This window comes from Mobula hypostoma, chromosome 1, assembly GCF_963921235.1.
Source record: "Mobula hypostoma chromosome 1, sMobHyp1.1, whole genome shotgun sequence".
In the NCBI taxonomy this organism is placed as follows: domain Eukaryota; kingdom Metazoa; phylum Chordata; class Chondrichthyes; order Myliobatiformes; family Myliobatidae; genus Mobula; species Mobula hypostoma.
Window position 1 is genome coordinate 168,532,156 of NC_086097.1, and position 19,582 is coordinate 168,551,737.

The following is a 19,582-nucleotide window of genomic DNA, read 5'->3' on the forward strand; positions in this document are numbered from 1 at the left end:
CAATGATCCCATGTTATTCCCCAACATTCCCAATCAACTTTTCCCAGGTTCCACCACCATCCACACACAAGGGACTATTTACAGTGGACGATGATGCTATCAATCCTAATGACTTTCAGATGTGGGAAACTGAGCACTCAGTGGGAACCGCAGGGACAAGGTGCAGGCTCCACACAGCCAGCACCTGAGGTCACGATTGAACCCAGGTGAATGGATCCCCGAGGCAGCAGCTCTAACAACGGGACCACTCTGCTGCCCTGATGTGCTTTCAAATTGTTGTCAGCGTTTTTCTCACATGTCGTTTAAGCACAGTATCAGGTATCATATAAAAATCAAGATAGTTTGAGTTAAATTATTGGTCACACTGTCACCAACCAAATAAAATGACAAATAGTCTTTGTTGGTAGTTATAAAATATAACCTCAAGTTCCATTCTCAGGTGTAAACTTTACCAGGTTGAAATAGGAAATTCTACATCTTATGGATAAAGAAAATTTTAGATGGAACCTCTTTTGTCTTGGCTACAGCTACATGAATTCAGGACAATATTACAGTGACAATCTTATTATAATTAGAGCCTACTATAGTTTTCTTTCATTTCCAACACAATCAACTAGAACTAATTTATTAGATAAGGATGTCATCTTTTTCAAAGACTAAAACAAAACTTTTGTGTTTTCTGATTTCCCATGAATTATAAGCTATTGACTGTTAGTGCACAGAGCAATACCATAGAGGCTTTCACACCAGTTCTAACTTTTAACAAGATCACAGTTGATCTGTCTGGCAGACAATTTTTGACAATCAAAAGTCCATCAGTTTCAAGCTTTAAAATCACAACAACCCAGCCATTAGTGGTGTTGTGTTCGAGGCTTCTCTGTGGGTATAAGTGCTTGCTATCTGCATTCCTGGAAGACCCAACTACAACAGGCTCCTTATTTCACATCATGCAAGCAATGGAAACATTTCCCTGTTCTACCCAGTCTGTGCTAATCCAGAATGGATATTAATAGACACGAGTACCTGATATTCTGCCTGAATAGCCTATAATCCAACAGCATGAATATTGATTACCTAGAGTGCTGTTGATCCATTGCCGGATGGTGAGACGAGTTCGAGGACTTCTTAATTGATTATTGTGGACACAAAGTGCTAAGTTGTCTCCAGTGTCATAAAGTTTCTCCAATTCAGTGTTTAAAGGAACTGGAAGATATTTTTATGCAATTATAATTTTCCTCTCAAGTTTTCTTTTGGAATGTCCTGGAGTTTAACATTCTAGAAACCTCAGGGTGAGGTCAATGTATCATCAGACTTCAGTAGTGAGAATTCTGATTCTCTCTCTTGCTCTCTCCATGGGTGAGAAAGTGAGACAGCATTTACCGAGTGTTGTGTTGTGCCTGTGTAATTAACACAAAGTGCTTGCATCCACCTTCCTTCACGTTCAGATTGCTTGCCAAGAACAGAACACATCCTGTGCACTTCTGCCCAAACCTGCAATTCTGGTTTCCATTGTGGGTCTCTCCAATGTGCGAACGTATCAATTCATTACACTGGAATCCAGGGAGCCAATGTGTGGACACGGCACGTTTCCATACAGAAATGCACAGGAGTGAGAGGAAATGATACAAGTTGAGGAATCACTCTTAAATCACATAGATACAAAATTCTTCGGAGTTCAGGCAGATGATTGTTGTTTCATTTTTTTTTGCCCACAATTAGGTGGGTGAGAGATAAGAGTCCAAATTCTGTGTGTTCCTGTAAGCTTCCAAAACATAATTTACAGTTGAACACCTCAAGTTCCAGCAGAAGTTGCAGTGAGCTAGCATGCAAGCATCAATTGATTAAGGAAGCAAACCGGACACTGACATCATCACTACAGCTGTACAGGACTTTGCTGAGACCATTTCTGAATTACTGCCAGAGTTTGTCTTCGAATTAAGGAAGGATATACTTGCTTTTTAAATTAATGTACAGAAAGTTCACAAGGCTCACGTTCTTAACTCTCTTAACTCTTGTGGTTATTCCACGAGTGTCACTGCAATAATTGTTTTTGCTCCACTTCAGGTTTCACTACAATCTTTCTACATTCTGTTATTTCGCTCTTGTTGCACTTACTGTTGTATCTATTATTGCCATGTATACTGTTTATTCTGTGAACAAGGAAATTCACTACACCTTGGTGTATCTGATAGTAAACTAATCTTACCACATCTAGATTAACTTCATGTATCTAAAGGGAAAAGGTTCAGATGCTAATGCTTTCTGGAATTTAGAAGAGTGGAAGACAATCTCATGGAAAAGTCCTGCATACTTAGGGGGCTGGACATGAAGTTGCTGAATGTAATGGTCATCCATTTAAAGCCAGGACAAATTACTTCTCTCAACAAGTCGTGAATCTTTTGAATTTTCCACCCCTGAGAACAGTGGAGGGCAAATGATTGAGTGTGTTCAAGGTTAGGAGGTTGAGATTGATAGAACTTTAGTCTTTACTAGAATCAAGGGTGACTGAGAACACCTCCTCCAGCTCAAGATTCTCATGTTCTTAAGCTGACCTGGTTGCATCATGGCCTGGTATGAAAACTCACAGGAACACAAGAGGCTACTGAGAGTAGTAGAATTAGCCAGTTCAATCATGGGTACAGCTCTCTCCACCATGAGGGCATCTAAAAAGATGATGTCTCAGGAAGGTGACATCCAATCATTAAGAACTTCCACCAACTGGGCCGTGCCCTCTTCTCAGTGCTGCTATTAAGCAGGAGGTACAGGAGCCTGAAGACCCATGCCTCAAGGTCCAACAAAACCTACTTTGTCATTGAGATCTTGAACCAACCTGACAAAGCCTAGAACTACCTTGGACTACACTTCTCTCAACCTGCACTAAAGTCATTATATTTACTTTTGTTTATTTTGGCATGAGAATTATGTATGATTTATGTTAATTTCAGTTTATGTTATTTATGTTAGTCATGTTTGTAATATACTATGCTGCAAAATGCTAATTTTGATGGCATTTATACCTTGTGTATATATGGCTACAACAATAACTTGACTTATGTATTATATTTAAAAGATTAAACCTTTTCTATTAACCTTGTCAAAAATGAAAATGAATTTCAGGATAACAAAATCTGAACAACAGGTATAGAAAAAAATTGAAGTAATAATTCCAATTTTATGTCCATCTAAAACCAAGATGTTAAAAATGAACAGGATATGGTTTGTGTCCTGCCCTAGAGCATAGAAAGCAAACCAATTTAAAAATAAAAATTGATTGAAATTGGGCATGATTTCTAAGTAGCAAAGAGAAATAGAATAGCTAATCAGATAGTTAGCCCGCCAACATATAGAGCAAAGATCTTGCAATTTAATTTGCTGTTGTCTGCGAGGAAAGCAAGAAAGATTTAGTTGGTTTGAAAAAGCATTTAAAGAGAGCAAAGTTGCAAACCTTTGGTCTCTTCCACCTGCTGGTAATGACTCCCTCACACAGTAAATACACCGCCCCAATGATGCCAAACAACGCAGCTTCCACAGGGTAAGAGTTAAGCATGGAGGCTGCTTGAATGGTTGGAAAAAACGGTTGGAGATTCCTCCGAGGTAATAAACTGCTTAGCCTGGACACCTGGACAACAGATAAATGGTTACAAGGAAGGTCTGCATGGGCATTCTTGATCAGAGCCACGGTTTCTGGCCTTAGCCACAGCCAGACACTTTCAGTAACAACAGACGACAGACTCGGCAACCTGGGCTAACATTTCCTTCCAAATATAGATGATCCTGTGAGTAGGGGAAAAGGTGGATAGTAGTCAGGGGCTTGAGGTGGATAGTAGTCAGGGGCTTGGATCAGTCACCCAGAGAGGAAAAGGCCATCAATTTGTTACGGGCCTCTGCTGCCATTTGGGTGCCCACTAAGATTGCACTGAGATCCTACAGGGCAGCAAGAGACTCCCCTGTTCATCAACATTTGAGTTATACAGCCAAGAAACAGGCCCTTCAGCCCAATTCATCCATGATGAACAAGGTGCCTTTCTAAGCTAGTCCCATTTGACGGAGTTCTGCTCATAGGCCTCTGAACATCTCCTTTCCATGAACCTGTCCAAGTGCCTTTTAAATGTAATTGCACCTCTATCACTTTCCCTGGCAACCCTTTCCATTCAGCAAACACTGTTTGTGAGATAAATTTTGCCCTTCAGATCTCTTTTCAATCTTCCTCCTCTCCCCTGAAACTTCCACTGCATCTATACCTCTTATGATTTTATACTGTACACCTCTAAAAGATCATCCTCCAGCCTTCAGGAGAAACACTCCCAGCATTGCCTCTCCAGTCCCAGCAACCTTCTTGTGAATCCTGAGCAACACCCACGAAACGCTGGAGGTCTGGCAGCATCTATAGGTGGGAATAAATATCCCACATTTTGGGCTGAGACCCTTCATCAGGACTGGACAGGAAGGGAAAAGATGCCAGAATAAGACGGTGGGGGAGGGGTAAGTACAGACTAGAAGGTGATAGTTAAAAACAGGAGAGGGGGAATGTTGGTGAGTGGGGGAGTGGGGATGAAGTAAAAATCTGGGAGGGAAGAGGTAAAGGGCTGAAGAAGAAATCTTATAGGAAAGGACAGTGGACCATGGAAGGAAGGGAAGGAGGAGGGGAACCCAATGGAGATGATGGGCAAGAGAGGAGAAAAGGAATGACAGGGTAACCAAGAAGGGGAATGGAAAGGATGAGAGATGGAAGAAATTACTGGGATTCAGAGGAGTTGATGTACGTGCCATCAGGTTGGACGCTACTGAGACGGAATAAAAGGTGATGCTCCTCCAACCCGAGTTTAGTCTCATCATGCCAGTAGAGGAGGCCATGGACAGATATATTAGAGTGGGAATAGAAAGTCAAATTGAAATTGGTAGCCATTGGGAGACCCTGCCTGCTGCAGACAGAGTGAAGGTGTTCATCAATGTGGCTCCCCCAATCTACATCAGGTCTTACCGAAGTAGAGGAGGCTGCATCAGACACAGTGGATGACCCTGACGGACTCGCAGGTGAAGTGTCACCTCACTTGGACAGACTGATTGGGGCCCTGAATGATGCTGAGAAAGAAAGTGTAGGTACAGGAGAGCCTTTTCTGCACCATCTCTTGCTTAATCACATGCTTACCACAGTGCAGTAGCCTCATTAAATTATATTGTTAATGAAATTGAGCTTGTGAGAAAAAATGAGGAAATGTTGTTTCCAAGGCTGATGTGCCTGGAACCAGGGATTTAGTCAAAATCAGAATCAGTTTTATTATCTCTGACATATGATGTGCAATTGGTTGTTTTTATGGCAGCAGTACAGTGGAAGACAAACAAAAAAATGCAAAAAAGAAATAGTGAGGTAACAAATCGTAAATACAAGAGATTTTGCAGATGCTAGAAATCCACAGCAACACACACAAAATGCTGTAGGAACTCAGGAGGTCAGGCAGCATCTATGGAAATGAATAAACAGTCAACATTTCAGGCAGAGAACCATCTTCAATCAGAATCAGAATCACTGTTTATTATCACTGGCATGTGACATGAAATTTGTTAACTTAACAGCAGCAGTTCAATGCAATACACAATCTAGCAGAGAGAAAAAAAATAAAATAAAAAAATAAACAAGCGTATCAATTACATATATTGAATAGATTTAAAAACATGCAAAAACAGAAATACTGTATATTAGAAAAAAGTGAGGTAGTGTCCAAAGATTCAATGTCCATTTAGGAATTGGATGGCAGAGGGGAAGAAGCTGTTCCTGAATTGCTGAGTGTGTGCCTTCAGGCGTCTGTATCTCCTACCCGATGGTAACAGTGAGTAAAGGGCATGCCCTGGGTGCTGGAGGTCCTTAATAACGGACGCTGCCTTTCTGAAACACCACTTCTAAAGATGTCCTGGGTACTTTGTAGGCTAGTACCCAAGATGGAGCTGACTAGATTTACAACCTTCTGCAGCTTCTTTCGGTCCTGTGCAGTAGCCCCTCCATACCAGACAGTGATGCAGCCTGTCAGAATGCTCTCCACGGTACAACTATATAAGTTTTTGAGTGTATTTGTTGACATACCAAATCTCTTCAAACTCCTAATAAAGTATAGCTGCTGTTTTGCCTTCTTTATGACTACATCGATATGTTGGGACCAGGTTAGATCCTCAGATGTCTTGACACCCAGGAACTTGAAGCTGCTCACTCTCTCCACTTCTGATCCCTCTGAGGATTGGTATGTGTTCCTTCGTCTTACCCTTCCTGAAGTCCACAATCAGCTCTTTCGTCTTACTGATGTTGAGTGCCAGGTTGTTGCTGCAGCACCACTCCACTAGTTGGCATATCTCACTCCTGTACGCCCTCTCATCACCACCTGAGATTCTACCAACAATGGTTGTATCGTCAGCAAATTTATAGATGGTATTTGAGCTATGCCTAGCCACACAGTCATGTATATACAGAGAGTAGAACAGTGGGCTAAGCACACATCCCTGAGGTGCACTAGTGTTGATCGTCAGCGAGGAGGATATGTTATCACCAATCCGCACAGGTTGTGGAGTTAGGAAGTCGAGGATCCAATTGCAGAGGGAGGTACAGAGGCCCAGGTTCTGCAACTTCTTAGTCAGGATTGTGGGAATGATGGTATTAAATGCTGAGCTATAGATGTAGGTGTCTGTGTTGTCCAGGTGGTCTAAAGCCGTGTGGAGAGCCATTGAGATTGCGTCTGCCTTTGACCTATTGTGGCGATAGGCAAATTGTAACGGGCTTAGGTCCTTGCTGAGGCAGGAGTTCAGTCTAGTCATGACCAACCTCTCAAAGCATTTCATCACTGTAGATGTGAGTGCTACCGGGCGATAGTCATTAAGGCAGCACACATTATTCTTCTTAGGCACTGGTATAATTTTTGCCTTTTTGAAGCAAGTGGAAACTTCTGCCCGTAGCAGTGATAGGTTGAAAATATCCTTGAATACTCCCACTAATTGGTCCGCACAGGTTTTCAGAGCCTTACCAGGTACTCCATTGGGACCTTCCGCCTTGCGAGGGCTCACTCTCTTTAAAGACAGTCTAACATTGGCCTCTGAAATGGAGATCACAGGGTCATCAGCTGCAACAGGGATATTCACAGCTGTAGTTGTGTTCTCCATTTCAAAGCTTGCATAGAAGGCGTTGAGTTCATCTGGTAGTGAAGCATCGCTGCCATTCATGGGTTTCGCTTTGTAGCAAGTAATGTCTTGCACACTCTGCCAGAGTTGCTGTGCATCTGATGTCGCCTCCAACCTAATTCGAAATTGTCTCTTCACCCTTGAAATAGCCCTCCGCAAACCATACCTGATTTTCTGGTACAGGCCTGGGTTGCCAGACTTGAATGCCACAGATCTAGCCTTCAGCAGACGAAGTACCTCCTGGTTCATCCACAGCTTTTGGTTTGGGAATGTACAGTAAGTCCTTGTAGGCACACACTCATCCACACAGGTTTTAATGTAGTCAGTAACAACTGCAGCATACTCATCCAGGTTCGAAGATGAATCCTTGAATACAGTCCAGTCCACCGATTTAAATCAGTCCTGTAGGTGCTCCTGTGCTTCCCTTGTCCATACCTTCTTGGTCCTCACTGCTGGTGCTGCAGTCTTCAGTCTCTGCCTATACTCAGGGAGTAGAAGTACAGCCAGGTGATCAGACTTCCCGAGGTGAGGGCATGGAAAAGCACGGTAGGCATTCTTGACGGTGGTGTAGCAATGGTCCAGTGTGTTGTTTCCTCTGGTATTGCAAATGATCTGTTGATGGTAATTGCTTAGTGATTTTTTTCAGACTGGCCTCGTTAAAATCTCCCAAAATGATGAAGATGTTAGGGTGCGCTGTTTTGTGCATGTTGATCCCATTACTCAGATCATCTAAAGCCTGCTTGACGTTGGCCTGAGGTAGAATGTAAACTGCTACCAAAGTGACGCCAGAGAACTCCTGTGGTAGGTAAAAAGGATGGCACTTTACTGCTAGATATTCCAGGTCTGGTGAGCAGAGTTGGGACAGCACTGATATATTTGTGCACTAAGAGGAGTTGATCATGAGGCATACTCCTCCACCTCTGCTTTTGAGAGGCTCTGTAGATCTATCCTGACGGTGTATAGTAAACTGGGAGAGAAAGGGGAAGATGCCAGAATTAAAAAGTGGGGGGAAAGGAAGAAGGATTAGCTAAAAGGTGATAGGTGAAGCCAGGTGGGTAGGAAAGTTAAACAGCTAGAGAAGAAGGAATCTGATTGGAGAGGAGAGTGGATCATGGGGAAAAAGGGAGGAAGGAGGTGCACCAGGGGTATGCGATAGGCAAATGAAAAGAAGACGTAAGGGGCCAGAGTGGGGAATAGAAGAAGAGGGAAAGGGGAGGGGAAAAATGATAATAAACACACATTATTATCGATGAGGAAAAATCGATGTTCATGCCATCAGGTTGGAGGCTGCTTACGCAGAATATGAGGTGTTGCTCCTCATCGAAAGTGGCCTCCTCCAGGCAAAGGAGGTGGCTGTGGACCGAAATGTTGGAACAGGACTGGGGATAGGAATTAAAATGGTTGGCCACTGGGAAATTCCACTTCTTGCAGATGGAGAGGAGGTGCTCTACAAAGTGGTTCCTCAATGTACGTTGGGTCTCGCCAATGTACAGGTGGCTTCGTGGGGAGCACTGGATACAATAGACAACTGGAGGGGATTTGCAGGTGAAGTGTTACTTCACCCGGAAGGACTGTTTGGGGCCTTTAATGGTGGTAAGGGAAGTGAATGGGCAGGTGTTGCTTGCGGGGATAAGTGCCTGAAGGGAGACCAGTGGGGAAGGACAAATGGACAAGCAATCATGAAGGGAGCAATCCCTGCAGAAAGGGGAGAGTACGGGGGAGGGAATGATGTGTGTGGTGGTAGGATCCCATTGAACATGGTGGAAGTTATACATGGTGAATGACGTGTCAGATGCGGAGGCACATGCGGTGGTAGTTGAGGACAAGAGGAAAACTATCTCTGTTCAGGTCGAGGGATCAGAGGTGGAGGAGTCAGCAACTTTAAATTCCTCTGTGTTATCATTTCAGAGCACCTGTCCTGGATCCTGCACAAAAATGCAATTATGAAAAAAGACAACAGTGCCTCTAGTTCCTTAGAAGTTTGTGAAGATTTGGCATGACATCTAAAGCTTTAGGTGTGTGGTGAAGAGTATATTCAATGGCTGTATCACTGTCTGGTATGGAAACACTGATGCCCTTGATTGGAAAATCCTACAAAGAGGAGTGGATTCGACCCAGTCCATCACGGGTAAAGTCCTCCCCATCACCGAGCACATCTACACGGAGCACTGTCCCAGGGAAGCAGCATCAGGGATCGCTACCACCCAGATCACGCTCTCCTATCGCTACTGCCACCAGGAAGGTACAGGAGCCTCAGGACTCACACCACCAGGCTCAGGTACAGTTATTACCCCTCAACCATCAGACCCGTAAACCACAGGGGATCAACTTCACTTACCCCATCACTGAACTGTTCCCACAACCTAAGGACTCACTTCCAAGGACTCTTCATCGCGTGTTCTCAATATTTATTGCTTACTTACTATTACTGCTTAATTTTTTCATCTTTTGTATTTGCAGAGTTTGTTGTCTTTTGCACACTGGTTGTCTGCCCTGTTGAATGCAGTCTTTAAATGATTCTATTAAGGCTACTGGATTTACTGAGTATGCCCACAAGGAAATGAATCTCAGGTTTGTACATGGTGATACACAAGTACATTGATAATAAATCTACTTTGAACTTAGAAAATTTTTTGAACTTTTATCTCTGATGTCCTGGAAAGGAAAGCCTCATCCCGGGAACAGATGCAGCACAGGTGAAGGAACTGAGAAAAAGGAATAGCATATTTGCAGGAGACAGGATTGGAAGAGGAAGGTCAAGATAAGAAAGGCCAAGAGGACAGGAAGTCATGATAGCCGTGGGATTCGGTACATTTGTAAAAGATGTCAGCAGACAGTTTGTCTCCAGAGATGGAGACAGTGTGATCAAGAAAGGGGGAGAGGTATCAGAAATGGACCAAGTGAACTTAACTGAGAATGGAAGTTGGAGGCGAAATTCAAGAGCACAGCACGGGTGCATGAAGCAGCACCAATGCAGTCGTCAATGTAGTGCAGGAGGAGTTTAGGAGCTTTACCAGGAAAGACTTGGAACATGGACTGTTCTACGTAGCCAACAAAAAGGCAAGCATAGCTGGGGCCCATACGGATACCCATGACTACCCCGAGTGCAGAGAAAGTGGGGGGATCTGAAAGGGAAATTGTTGAGGTGAGGGTCATTTCTGCCAGACAGAGGAGGTTTGTGATAGAAGGAAACTGGCCAGGTCTTTTGTTGAGGAAGAACCTTTAAGACCTTCTTGATGGGAGATAGAAGTGTGGTAGCGAGGTAACTTTACAATAATTTGGAGGGATTGGCAATTCAAGAGAAGAGAAAGAATCCTTCACCTGAATGGATGGCTGATGGCCCAAGCAGTGAGAAGTTTTTGAGAAAGATTTCAGTGGATTTTCGGCTGGAGAACCAAGGTAGTGTTAGTGTAGGAAGGCAGACCACTCACTTTAACATATCACTTCTCCAGTTTATACTGAGTGAACTGATCATGCTTTGTCAAAATGCAAAGTCCATATCCAGATAATTTACATTATTCCATTATTGATTTGACCCTGGGATTGTAGCACATTGCAAATTTTGCTCATGACACTTAAAGAGGGAACTTCAGAAGTATTTGTCGAGGTAGAACACCAAAGTAAAATGGCAAAGGACAGGAAAGTAGGATTAAATGATCTCCAGTGAATCCAACAGTGACACAGATAAAAATTTCCCATAGTATTACATCATTTCAATTGGGCTGTAATGCAAAAGGAAAATGGTCTTGGTTTAATACAGTGAGTTAAGCCTTTAACTATTGTCCAAGTTATCCTGGACACAGTAAGCCCCAACCAACTGAAACCAAGCCATCTCAACAGAACTTTTATTTTGAAACCCGCTCACATTTCAGACCTTCCCTAGTATATTGGATTGGTGGGATGTCCACCACGATTATCCTTCACTTACCAGAGACTTGGAACTCTGTCTAGTGGGAGGAAGGAACTGACGTACATTGGTTGGCGTTTCCTTCTCAATAGAGTGCCGTCTTTGCGGAGCTTTCCGCCGCTCAGGCTGTGGTGTTGAGGAGATGGGTAGGAACATTGGAGGACCTGAGGATATGAAGCAGAGTAAAAATGTCACCAGTTTTCTGTTTCTGAACTACCCCTCCCATCCACCAGGCAACGGTGAGGTGTGAAAGTCCAAACTAACAAAACAGCAGCTTTAGTCCCATTCAGATCTGAAAGTTGGTCTCCTATCCCTCAGTAGGCAAGACACTGATCTTGTGACCTGTGAAATGGCTGGTGAGAAGGCCCAGAGGTTAGACATAATTATTGAGAGACATAAATTCAAATCCTACGATTAAAGTTGGAGAAGCTAAATTCAATGAAATATAATCTGCTTTCCCACAACCATTAGGTTCTTGAACCAATCTGCACAACTAACGCTTTCTCTGCAATGGAACACCACAGACCACCTCTGTATTACCAATGGGCATTGGTAATACAAAATACTGCAAGTCTGATTCATTGGCAAGACCAATGGCAGGGGGGCTGTGTGGGAGAAAACGGAGGCTTGTGGAGGGTGCACAAGAATCCTTTCTGCCCCCTGCAGGCTGACTCTCCAGTAAAGTGCTTGCACCTTGGAAGACCAGCTTGATTGCTTTTGTCTGCACTGTAGGAGATGAGGACCTGCTGTGTGCTTGCTCTTGTAGAATTGTAGCTCCAGGACAACATTCCATGCACCATCAATCTTCAAGCTAAGCCTCTCAGGAACTTGTGCTAATATTAGGGAGAATCAGCATAGCTTTGTTCGGAGCAAGTTATGTCTTTAGAATCAGCATAGCTTTGTTCAGAGCAAGTTATGTCTTTATAACTTGATTTTTCTGACAAGGTGACAAGGTGACAAGGGTGATTGATGAAGGTAGAGCTGAGGATGTTGTTTACAGGGATTTTAGTAAGGCATTTGACAAGTCCCCTCATGGGAGGCTCATCCATAAAATGAATGGGATCTATGGTGAATTGGCTGTTTGGATTTAGAACAGGCTTGCTCATAGAAAACAGAGGGTAGTGGTTGAAGGGACTTATTCTAGCTGGAGATCTGTCAGTAGTGGTCTTCTGCAGGGATCTGTACTGGGACCACTGTGTTTGTGATGTATATAATGGGTGAAAATGTAGTTGTGTGGATTAGTAAGTTTGCAGCTGATACAAAGATTGGTGGTGTAGTGGATAATGTAGAAGACTGACAAAGAGTACAACAGGATATGGATCCCATGCAGATATGGACAGAGAGAAGGTAGATGGAGTTTAACCTGGCCAAATGTGAAGCGTTGGCAACTTGGTAGGTCAAATGCAAAGAGGTAGAATACTGTTAAAGGCAAAACCCTTAAGTGTTGATGAGCAGAGGAATCTTGGGGACCGAGTTCACAGCTCTATGAAGGTGCCTACACAGGTTGACAGTGTAGTTAAGAGGCACATGGCATGCTTGACTACGGATTGAGGCATTGATCAAAAGTCAGGAAGTCATACTGCAGCTTTATAAAACTCTAGTTAGGCCGCATCAGAAATATTATGTACATTTCTGGTTGCCCCATTGTAGGAAGGCTGTTGAGGCTTTGCTGAGGACGCAGAAGTGGTTTAACAGGATGTTGTCTGGATCACAGGGCATGTGCTATTATGAGAGGCTAGAAAAAAACTTGGATTGTTTTCTCTGGAGCGGCAGAGGCTGAGGAGAGATCTGATAGAGGTTTATAAGATTATGAGAGGCAGAGACAAAGTAGACAGACAATATCTTTTCCCAAGGGTTGAAATGTCCAATACTAGACAGCATGCATTTAAGGTGAGAGAGGGTAATTTCAAATGAGATATGAGGGGCAAGTTTTTACAGAGAGTGGTGGGAGCCTGGAATGGTGATAGAGGCAGAAACTTTAGAGACTTTTTAAGAGATATTTAGGTAGGCACATGACTGTGAGTAAAAATGGAAGGATATGGACATTGTGCAGGGAGAAAAAGATTAGTTAGCCATTTGATTACTAACTTAATTGATTCGACATAACATTGTGAGCTGAAGGCCCTTTTCCTGCGCTGTGCTGATCTATGTTTTATGTTCTACAAACGTTTGTATTATTTTGTGACTGCCTATGCTATTGTAATTACACATACCATGTGTGACAGTATGTAGTGTTTGCACCTTTGCCCCAGGGGAGCACTATTTCACTTAGCTGTACACATGTGTCTGGCTGAACTAAATTTAAATTGAACTTGAACACTTTTACTACCATGGATTGGCTCTGATTGTGTCTTCTTTCTTTTTTTATGATCATAAGATATAGGAGCAGAATTATGCCATTCAGCCAATCGAGTCTGTTCCACCAGTCACGGCTGATATTTTTGTTTCCTCAACCCCACTCTGCCGCCTTCTCCCCCCAACCCTTAACTATCTTTATCAATCAAGAGCCTATCAATCACTGCCTTAGGTATAGCCAATGACTTGGCCTCTACAGCTCATTGTGGCAATGAGTTCCACAGATTCATCACCTTCTGGCTGAAAATATTTCTCCTCATCTCAGTTTTCAAGGGATGTCCCTTTATAATCAGACTGCGGACCCTAGACGCCTCTGCTAAAGGAAACACCCTCTGCATGTCCACTTTTTCCAGGCCTTTCAGTATGGTCTTAGTTTTTTAAGGCACACTCTCTCTTCACTTTGTAAAATTTATGTACAACTTGTACTCCGTGTGTTGTCTGTATGCTGCTACAAGCATATTTTCATTGCATCTGTAGCACGACATAGCTGTGCACAAGACAATAAACTCAATTTGACTGGTTTTATTAATAGCGATCCCAAGTGTGGTTAAAACTCAGCAGTGAGGAAGGAATTGTCTTACTCTTACCTGGTATGGCCCAAGTGTGTGCCCAGGTTAACAGACTTGACACCTGGACCTCAGAAATGGCCTGACCTACTACAGGTACAGTGTATCCAGTGGCCAAGCAGACAAATAAAAGTGGACCATGCAGAGTGCACCTGTCAGTGACAGTTTATCCAACTATTGTTTTTTTAGGAGGTTGGATGAGACTAGAACTAGATAAAGGTCATGGGTTAAGGGTGAAAAGTGAAATGTTTAAGGGGAACATGAGGGCGAACTTCTTCACTCAGAGCTGTGAGAGTACGGAACTACCTGCTAACAGAAATGGTGGAGACAGGTTCGATTTCAACATTTCAGAGAAATTTGGATAAGTACATGAATGGGATTGGTGGGCTATGGTCTGGGTACAGGCCGATGGGACTAGGCTGGTTGATATTTTGGCATGGACTGGATGGGCCATAAGGCCTGCTTCTGTGTTGTAGAGTTCTATGATTCTATGGAAAGACTGAAAAGAAAATTTACAAGAATGTTGCTGGGACCTGAGGCCTGAGTTACGTATATGGAGAGGTTGAACAGGCTAGGTCATTATCCCTGGAATGTGTGAGATTGATGGGTGAACTTATAGAGGTATATTATATTAGGAGGGTCAAAGATTGGGTGAATGCACAGTCTTTTCCCAGGAAAGGGGAATCAAGAACTACAAGGCATAGGTTTAAGGTGAGAGGTGAAAGATTTAAAAGGGACCTGAAGGACAACCTCTTCATGCAGAGGGTGGATTATACATGGAACAGGCTGCTAGAAGCAGCTTAGGCAGGTACAATGACATCTGAAGGACACTTTTATAGATTTGTGGCTAAGAAAATTTTCGAGGGCTATGGGCCAGATGGGACTGGCTTAGATGGGCATCTTAGTCAGCGTGGATGAGTTGGGCCCAAGGGCCTGTTTTTATCCTATATTACTCTATGACTGTAATATGCTTTGGTATGTTCTTGTTCTTGATAAGTTTGAGGAACTAAACACCCAACTCACATTCGTAAATAAAAGTGATGCTCAAAGGAAATAACTTCAGTTCTGTTGCAAAGTTAACTTGTGATTTGTATAAACTGAGGCACCGCAGAAGCTTTGCAGTTAGCATAACCCTTTACAGCATCAGCGATCACGGATCAGTGTACCATTCCCACTACTGTCTGTACGTTCTCCCCATGACTGCATGGATTTTCTCAGGTTTCCTCCCAAATTCCTTACAGAGCTAGGGTTACTGAGTTCTCGAAGCATGGTGACACTTGCGGGCTGCCCTCGGACTATACTGGTCGTTGATGCAAATGACTCATTTCACTATATGTTTCGATGTTTCAATTTACACGTGACCAACAATGCTAACCTTCATCCAAGATCACACTGTACTTACTTTTTTTGCCATTTGGTGTCTCTGGGGAGCTTTCTTCCACCCTCAGTGTTGATCCACTGGAACTGCTCCTCACAATTTTAATTCGGTCCTCCTGCTAAACAGATCGGGGCATACATAATTAAGTATGACACCATGACAGCAAGTATTTCATTGTGTGTGTGTGTGTGTGTGTGTGTGTGTATAGTTGGTGTGTGTGTAGTGTGTGTGTGTGTATAGTTGGTGTGTGTGTGTGTGTGTGTGTGTGTATATATAGTTGGTGTGTGTGTAGTGTGTGTGTGTGTGTGTATAGTATGCATAGTGTGTGTGCACGCATGTGTGCAGTGTGTTATGACGCACAACACTGCAGTCTGAGATAAACCTTGAATGAACGCAGATGTGTCTCCTGAAACTCCCTATTTCCAATATATTTCTATGCACACTGTCTGCTGGAGCTAAGGAACCCATATAGGGGCCAATACATTGCAGAGATACCGTCCGGACAGATGGAGCAAAGAACTGAAATTGTTCACTCTGCTATAGAACTGTGTTACCTTCAATGAAGATCAAGATCATAGATTCAATGAGTTGTACAGCATGGAAATACGTCCTTCAACCCAAATTTTCCATGCGGACCAAGATGGGTCTGTTTCTGTGTTGGAGTGTTCCACAACTCTGTAAGACAAGTCTTGGAGTATTGTGTGCAGTTTCAGTCAGCACACTATGGGAAAAATGTGATTGCACTGGAGAGGGTACAAAGGAGGTCTACAAAATCGGTGTCTGGATTAGATTACTTGGATACGGAGAGAGAATAAATAGCTTGAGCTCATCTTTTCTAGAGTGGAGAAGGCTGAGGATTGACTTGATAAAGGTTTGTAATTTATTAGGTACAGATATGATAGATTGTCAAAACATTTTTCCTGCGGCAGAGGTATCGTAAAAAAGAGAGTATGGGTTTAAGAAGGAATTTTAAAGGGGATCTGAAGGGAAGAATGGGTGACATCTGGAACTTGATGCCAGAGGAAATGATGGAATCTTATACATTCACTACATTTAAAAGGCATCAAGACAGACACTTAAATAGGCAAGGCGTAGAAGGTGGTTGTCCTAATGCAGGCAAAGTGGGATTACATAGGCTGAAGAGTTTCTTTGCATGTTGTATGGCTCAGTGGCTGCAATGTAAGACTGGGAACAAAGCACAGGCATGGAGGGGATCTTTCTGTTCACTCTGTGTGTGCCTGTTACTGCACTACTGACCAGCGATAATTCCCCAGGTAACATCCCCGTAGTGAGCTAACCACAATTCAATACACTGACCACTGCATCATTTCAGGACCTTAAGGTATAGATTCCCTCAGTGTTCCTCCTTCCTTATACAATCTGCAATTCTAAAATTCACCGTTGGCTTCAGTGAATCCCTGCTTTCTGATTAACCCTGCCTTCTTTTGTCTCTGTTGTGCTTTCTATAACGTGCCAGGTCCTTAAAGGTGTTAAGAAAGTTTATAAAGATTTATTATTTCACTGCACGATCATGGAAAGGCACATCCTGAACAAGAGAGTAAAAGATTTAACAGTTAAAATGCAGTCGATAGCAAAAACCCAGAAAATGCAGAAAATGCTGAAGAAAACATGGGTTGACACTTTGGGTGTTGACTCCTTAATGGGTAGAGAACAGAGGGATGTGATTGTTTTCAGTTTGCTGAGTGAAGACATGGAACCGTATGGACACAGAGATCTTTATCTACTCTAAAAATTCTATGGCTCACTCATGGTCATTGTGGGAATGACATGGTCTTTGTCTCCTGCAGGAAGCACCTTTTCACTGTATCCCTCTGGCTGTTTGCATCAGCAGGTTCGAGCATCATGACGCATACGGAATTGAATGGAACAGAATTCAGGGAGTGAAATGGAATGGAGAATCATTACTATCTACAAACAAGAGAAAATCTGCAGATGCTGGAAATCCAAGCAACACACACAAAATGCTGGAGGAACTCAGCAGGCCAGGCAGCATCTATGAAAAAGAGTACAGTTGACGTTTTGGGCTGAGACCCTTCCATAGGAATGCAGAACATAGTGTTAAGAGTTACAGAGGAAGTGCAGACAGACAAATAAAGTGCAAGGGCTATGCCAAGGTAGTCTGAAAGATCAAGTGTTCAGCTTTATTGTATAATACGATATGTTCAAGAGTCTTATTACCATGCATAGAAATTGTTCTTGAGCCTGGTGGTATGTGTTTTCAAGCTTTTGCATCTTCTGCCCCTGGAGAGGGGGGTGAAGAGAGACTGGAGTGGGAGGGGCTCTTGATTATCTTGGCTGTTTTCCTGAGGCAGTAAGAAGTACAAATGGAGTCACTGAAGGGGAGACTGGTTTTTGTGATGGACCGAGTTTTGTTCACAACTCTCCATGATTACTTGTGATCTTGGGCCAAGCAGTGGCCAGACTAGGCCATGATGCATCCAAACAGGACGTGTTCTATGGTGCATCGGTAAAAATTGGTGAGGGTCAACGGGGACATGCTGAATTTCCTTAGCCTTTTGAGTAGAAGTGCTGGTATGCTTTCTTGGTCATGCCAGCTACATAGTTTGATCAGGACAAGCTATTAGCACCTTTTACATCTATGAACTTGAAGTTCTCAAACAGTAGTCTAAAGTACGTTTAAGTAATATGCCCCAGAAACTTAATTGCACATTGCACTGTTTTAGAGCAAGAGTGAAATGTGGCAAGATCATTTCATATCACTCCAGAAAGTTGACTGGACTATTTCCTAGAGTGCATTCCTGGCATGATTCCCAAACCAGGGATGTACATGGCGGCATTGCATGGGAACGAAAGCTACATTGCACCAGAAAGCTCAACGTGGGGCTAAGTCAGGATAACATGATCTTCCCAATACAGCATCAAACTGGAAGGCTGCAGACAAGTAAGTTAGCCCTACATCCAGCAACTAACAACCACGTTCCCCTCCCAAACCCAATCACCCTGCCAGGAAGTACCAGCACTTCCAAGTTCCCTCTCTGTCCTCTCCACTGCTTGCCCCAGTGTCCCAATGCCAACAGCCACCAAAACAAATGCCAGTCCTTTAACCTCTCTTTCCCCCAACCCCACTACTCCATTCCAAAACATGACACACAGTACCATGTCTTTGGCATTGGTGTGTACCGTTTTGGTTGTAGTAAATACATCATTAAACTGGAGAAACTACACAGAAGATTTACAAGGACGCTGACAGGACTCAGGGGCCTGAGTCATGGGGCAAGGCTGAGCAGGTTAGGACTTTATTCCTTGGAGAATAGGGTGACCTTATAGAGGTGCATAAAATCATGAGTGGCATAGACTGGGTGAGCACACAAGCTCTTTCTCTCAGGAAATGAGTATTTAAAAGTAGACAGCACAGGTTCAAGTAAAAGATTTAAAAGACTTGAATCTTCATTCAGAGTGTGGTGTATGAAATTGAACAAGCTGCCAGAAAGTGTTGGTGAGGCAGATACAGTAACAACAGAGGTCCCAGCATCGATTCCTCCAGTCAAAATAACACCCTTCCACCAGAGGCTTCTATAGTCAAGCAAATTTGAAACCTAATCTACCAACCTTTGGTGGATACAATGCATTTTAATCTTCTCGGCAAAGCTTACTTATTTGTGGCTGCCTCCCACGACAGAAATCTGGGAGGGAGCTCAGATGCAGATAGTAATTCAATGAACATTATGCATGACATCACTCTTCAAAACTGGACTCACAGCCAGAGGGAGATAGATGCTCACCTGTGCCCCAGTGTTCTGTGGTGAAAGACCTGTACCCACCTGTACTGTACCCCACCTTTAAATATATACTGTACTGGACAGGCTCCAGAGGAGGTTCGCAAAAATGATCCTCAGAATGAAAGGCTTACATTTTGAGGAATATTTGATGGCTCTGGCCTTTACAAAATAAAGTTCAGAGGATGATGAAAAATGTAATTGAAACCTACCAAATACTGAAAAGTCTGGATAGATGGGCATGGAGAGGAGGTTTGCAATAGCTGGAGAGCCCAGTGATGTTGTGGGGATGGAACTGGACTCTCTCACGGCGGTGTCTGAAAAGAGGATGCTGTCTAAGTTGCATGCCATCTTGGTCAATGTCTCCCATCCGCTACATATTGTACTGGGTGGGCACGGGAGTACATTCAGCCAGACTCATCCCACCGAGATGCAGCACAGAGCGTCATAGGAAGTC

General features: G+C 43.3%; 1 protein-coding gene across 6 annotated transcripts in view; it reads right to left on the reverse strand.

Moving 5' to 3' along the window:
• The window catches only part of LOC134352285 (protein spire homolog 1-like), a 210,149-nt gene that overhangs the window by 27,439 nt on the left and 163,128 nt on the right, over positions 1-19,582 (reverse strand). For 3 of the 6 annotated variants that reach the window (XM_063059593.1, XM_063059577.1, XM_063059606.1), the window contains 3 exons: positions 15,392-15,485; positions 11,090-11,232; positions 3,446-3,619 (listed from right to left, as the gene is read on the reverse strand). In XM_063059593.1, the coding sequence (XP_062915663.1) occupies positions 3,446-3,619; positions 11,090-11,232; positions 15,392-15,485 (411 nt within the window). The remainder of the gene's footprint in view (positions 1-3,445; positions 3,620-11,089; positions 11,233-15,391; positions 15,486-19,582) is intronic. The other 3 variants (XM_063059609.1, XM_063059601.1, XM_063059585.1) reach the window with 2 other exon arrangements.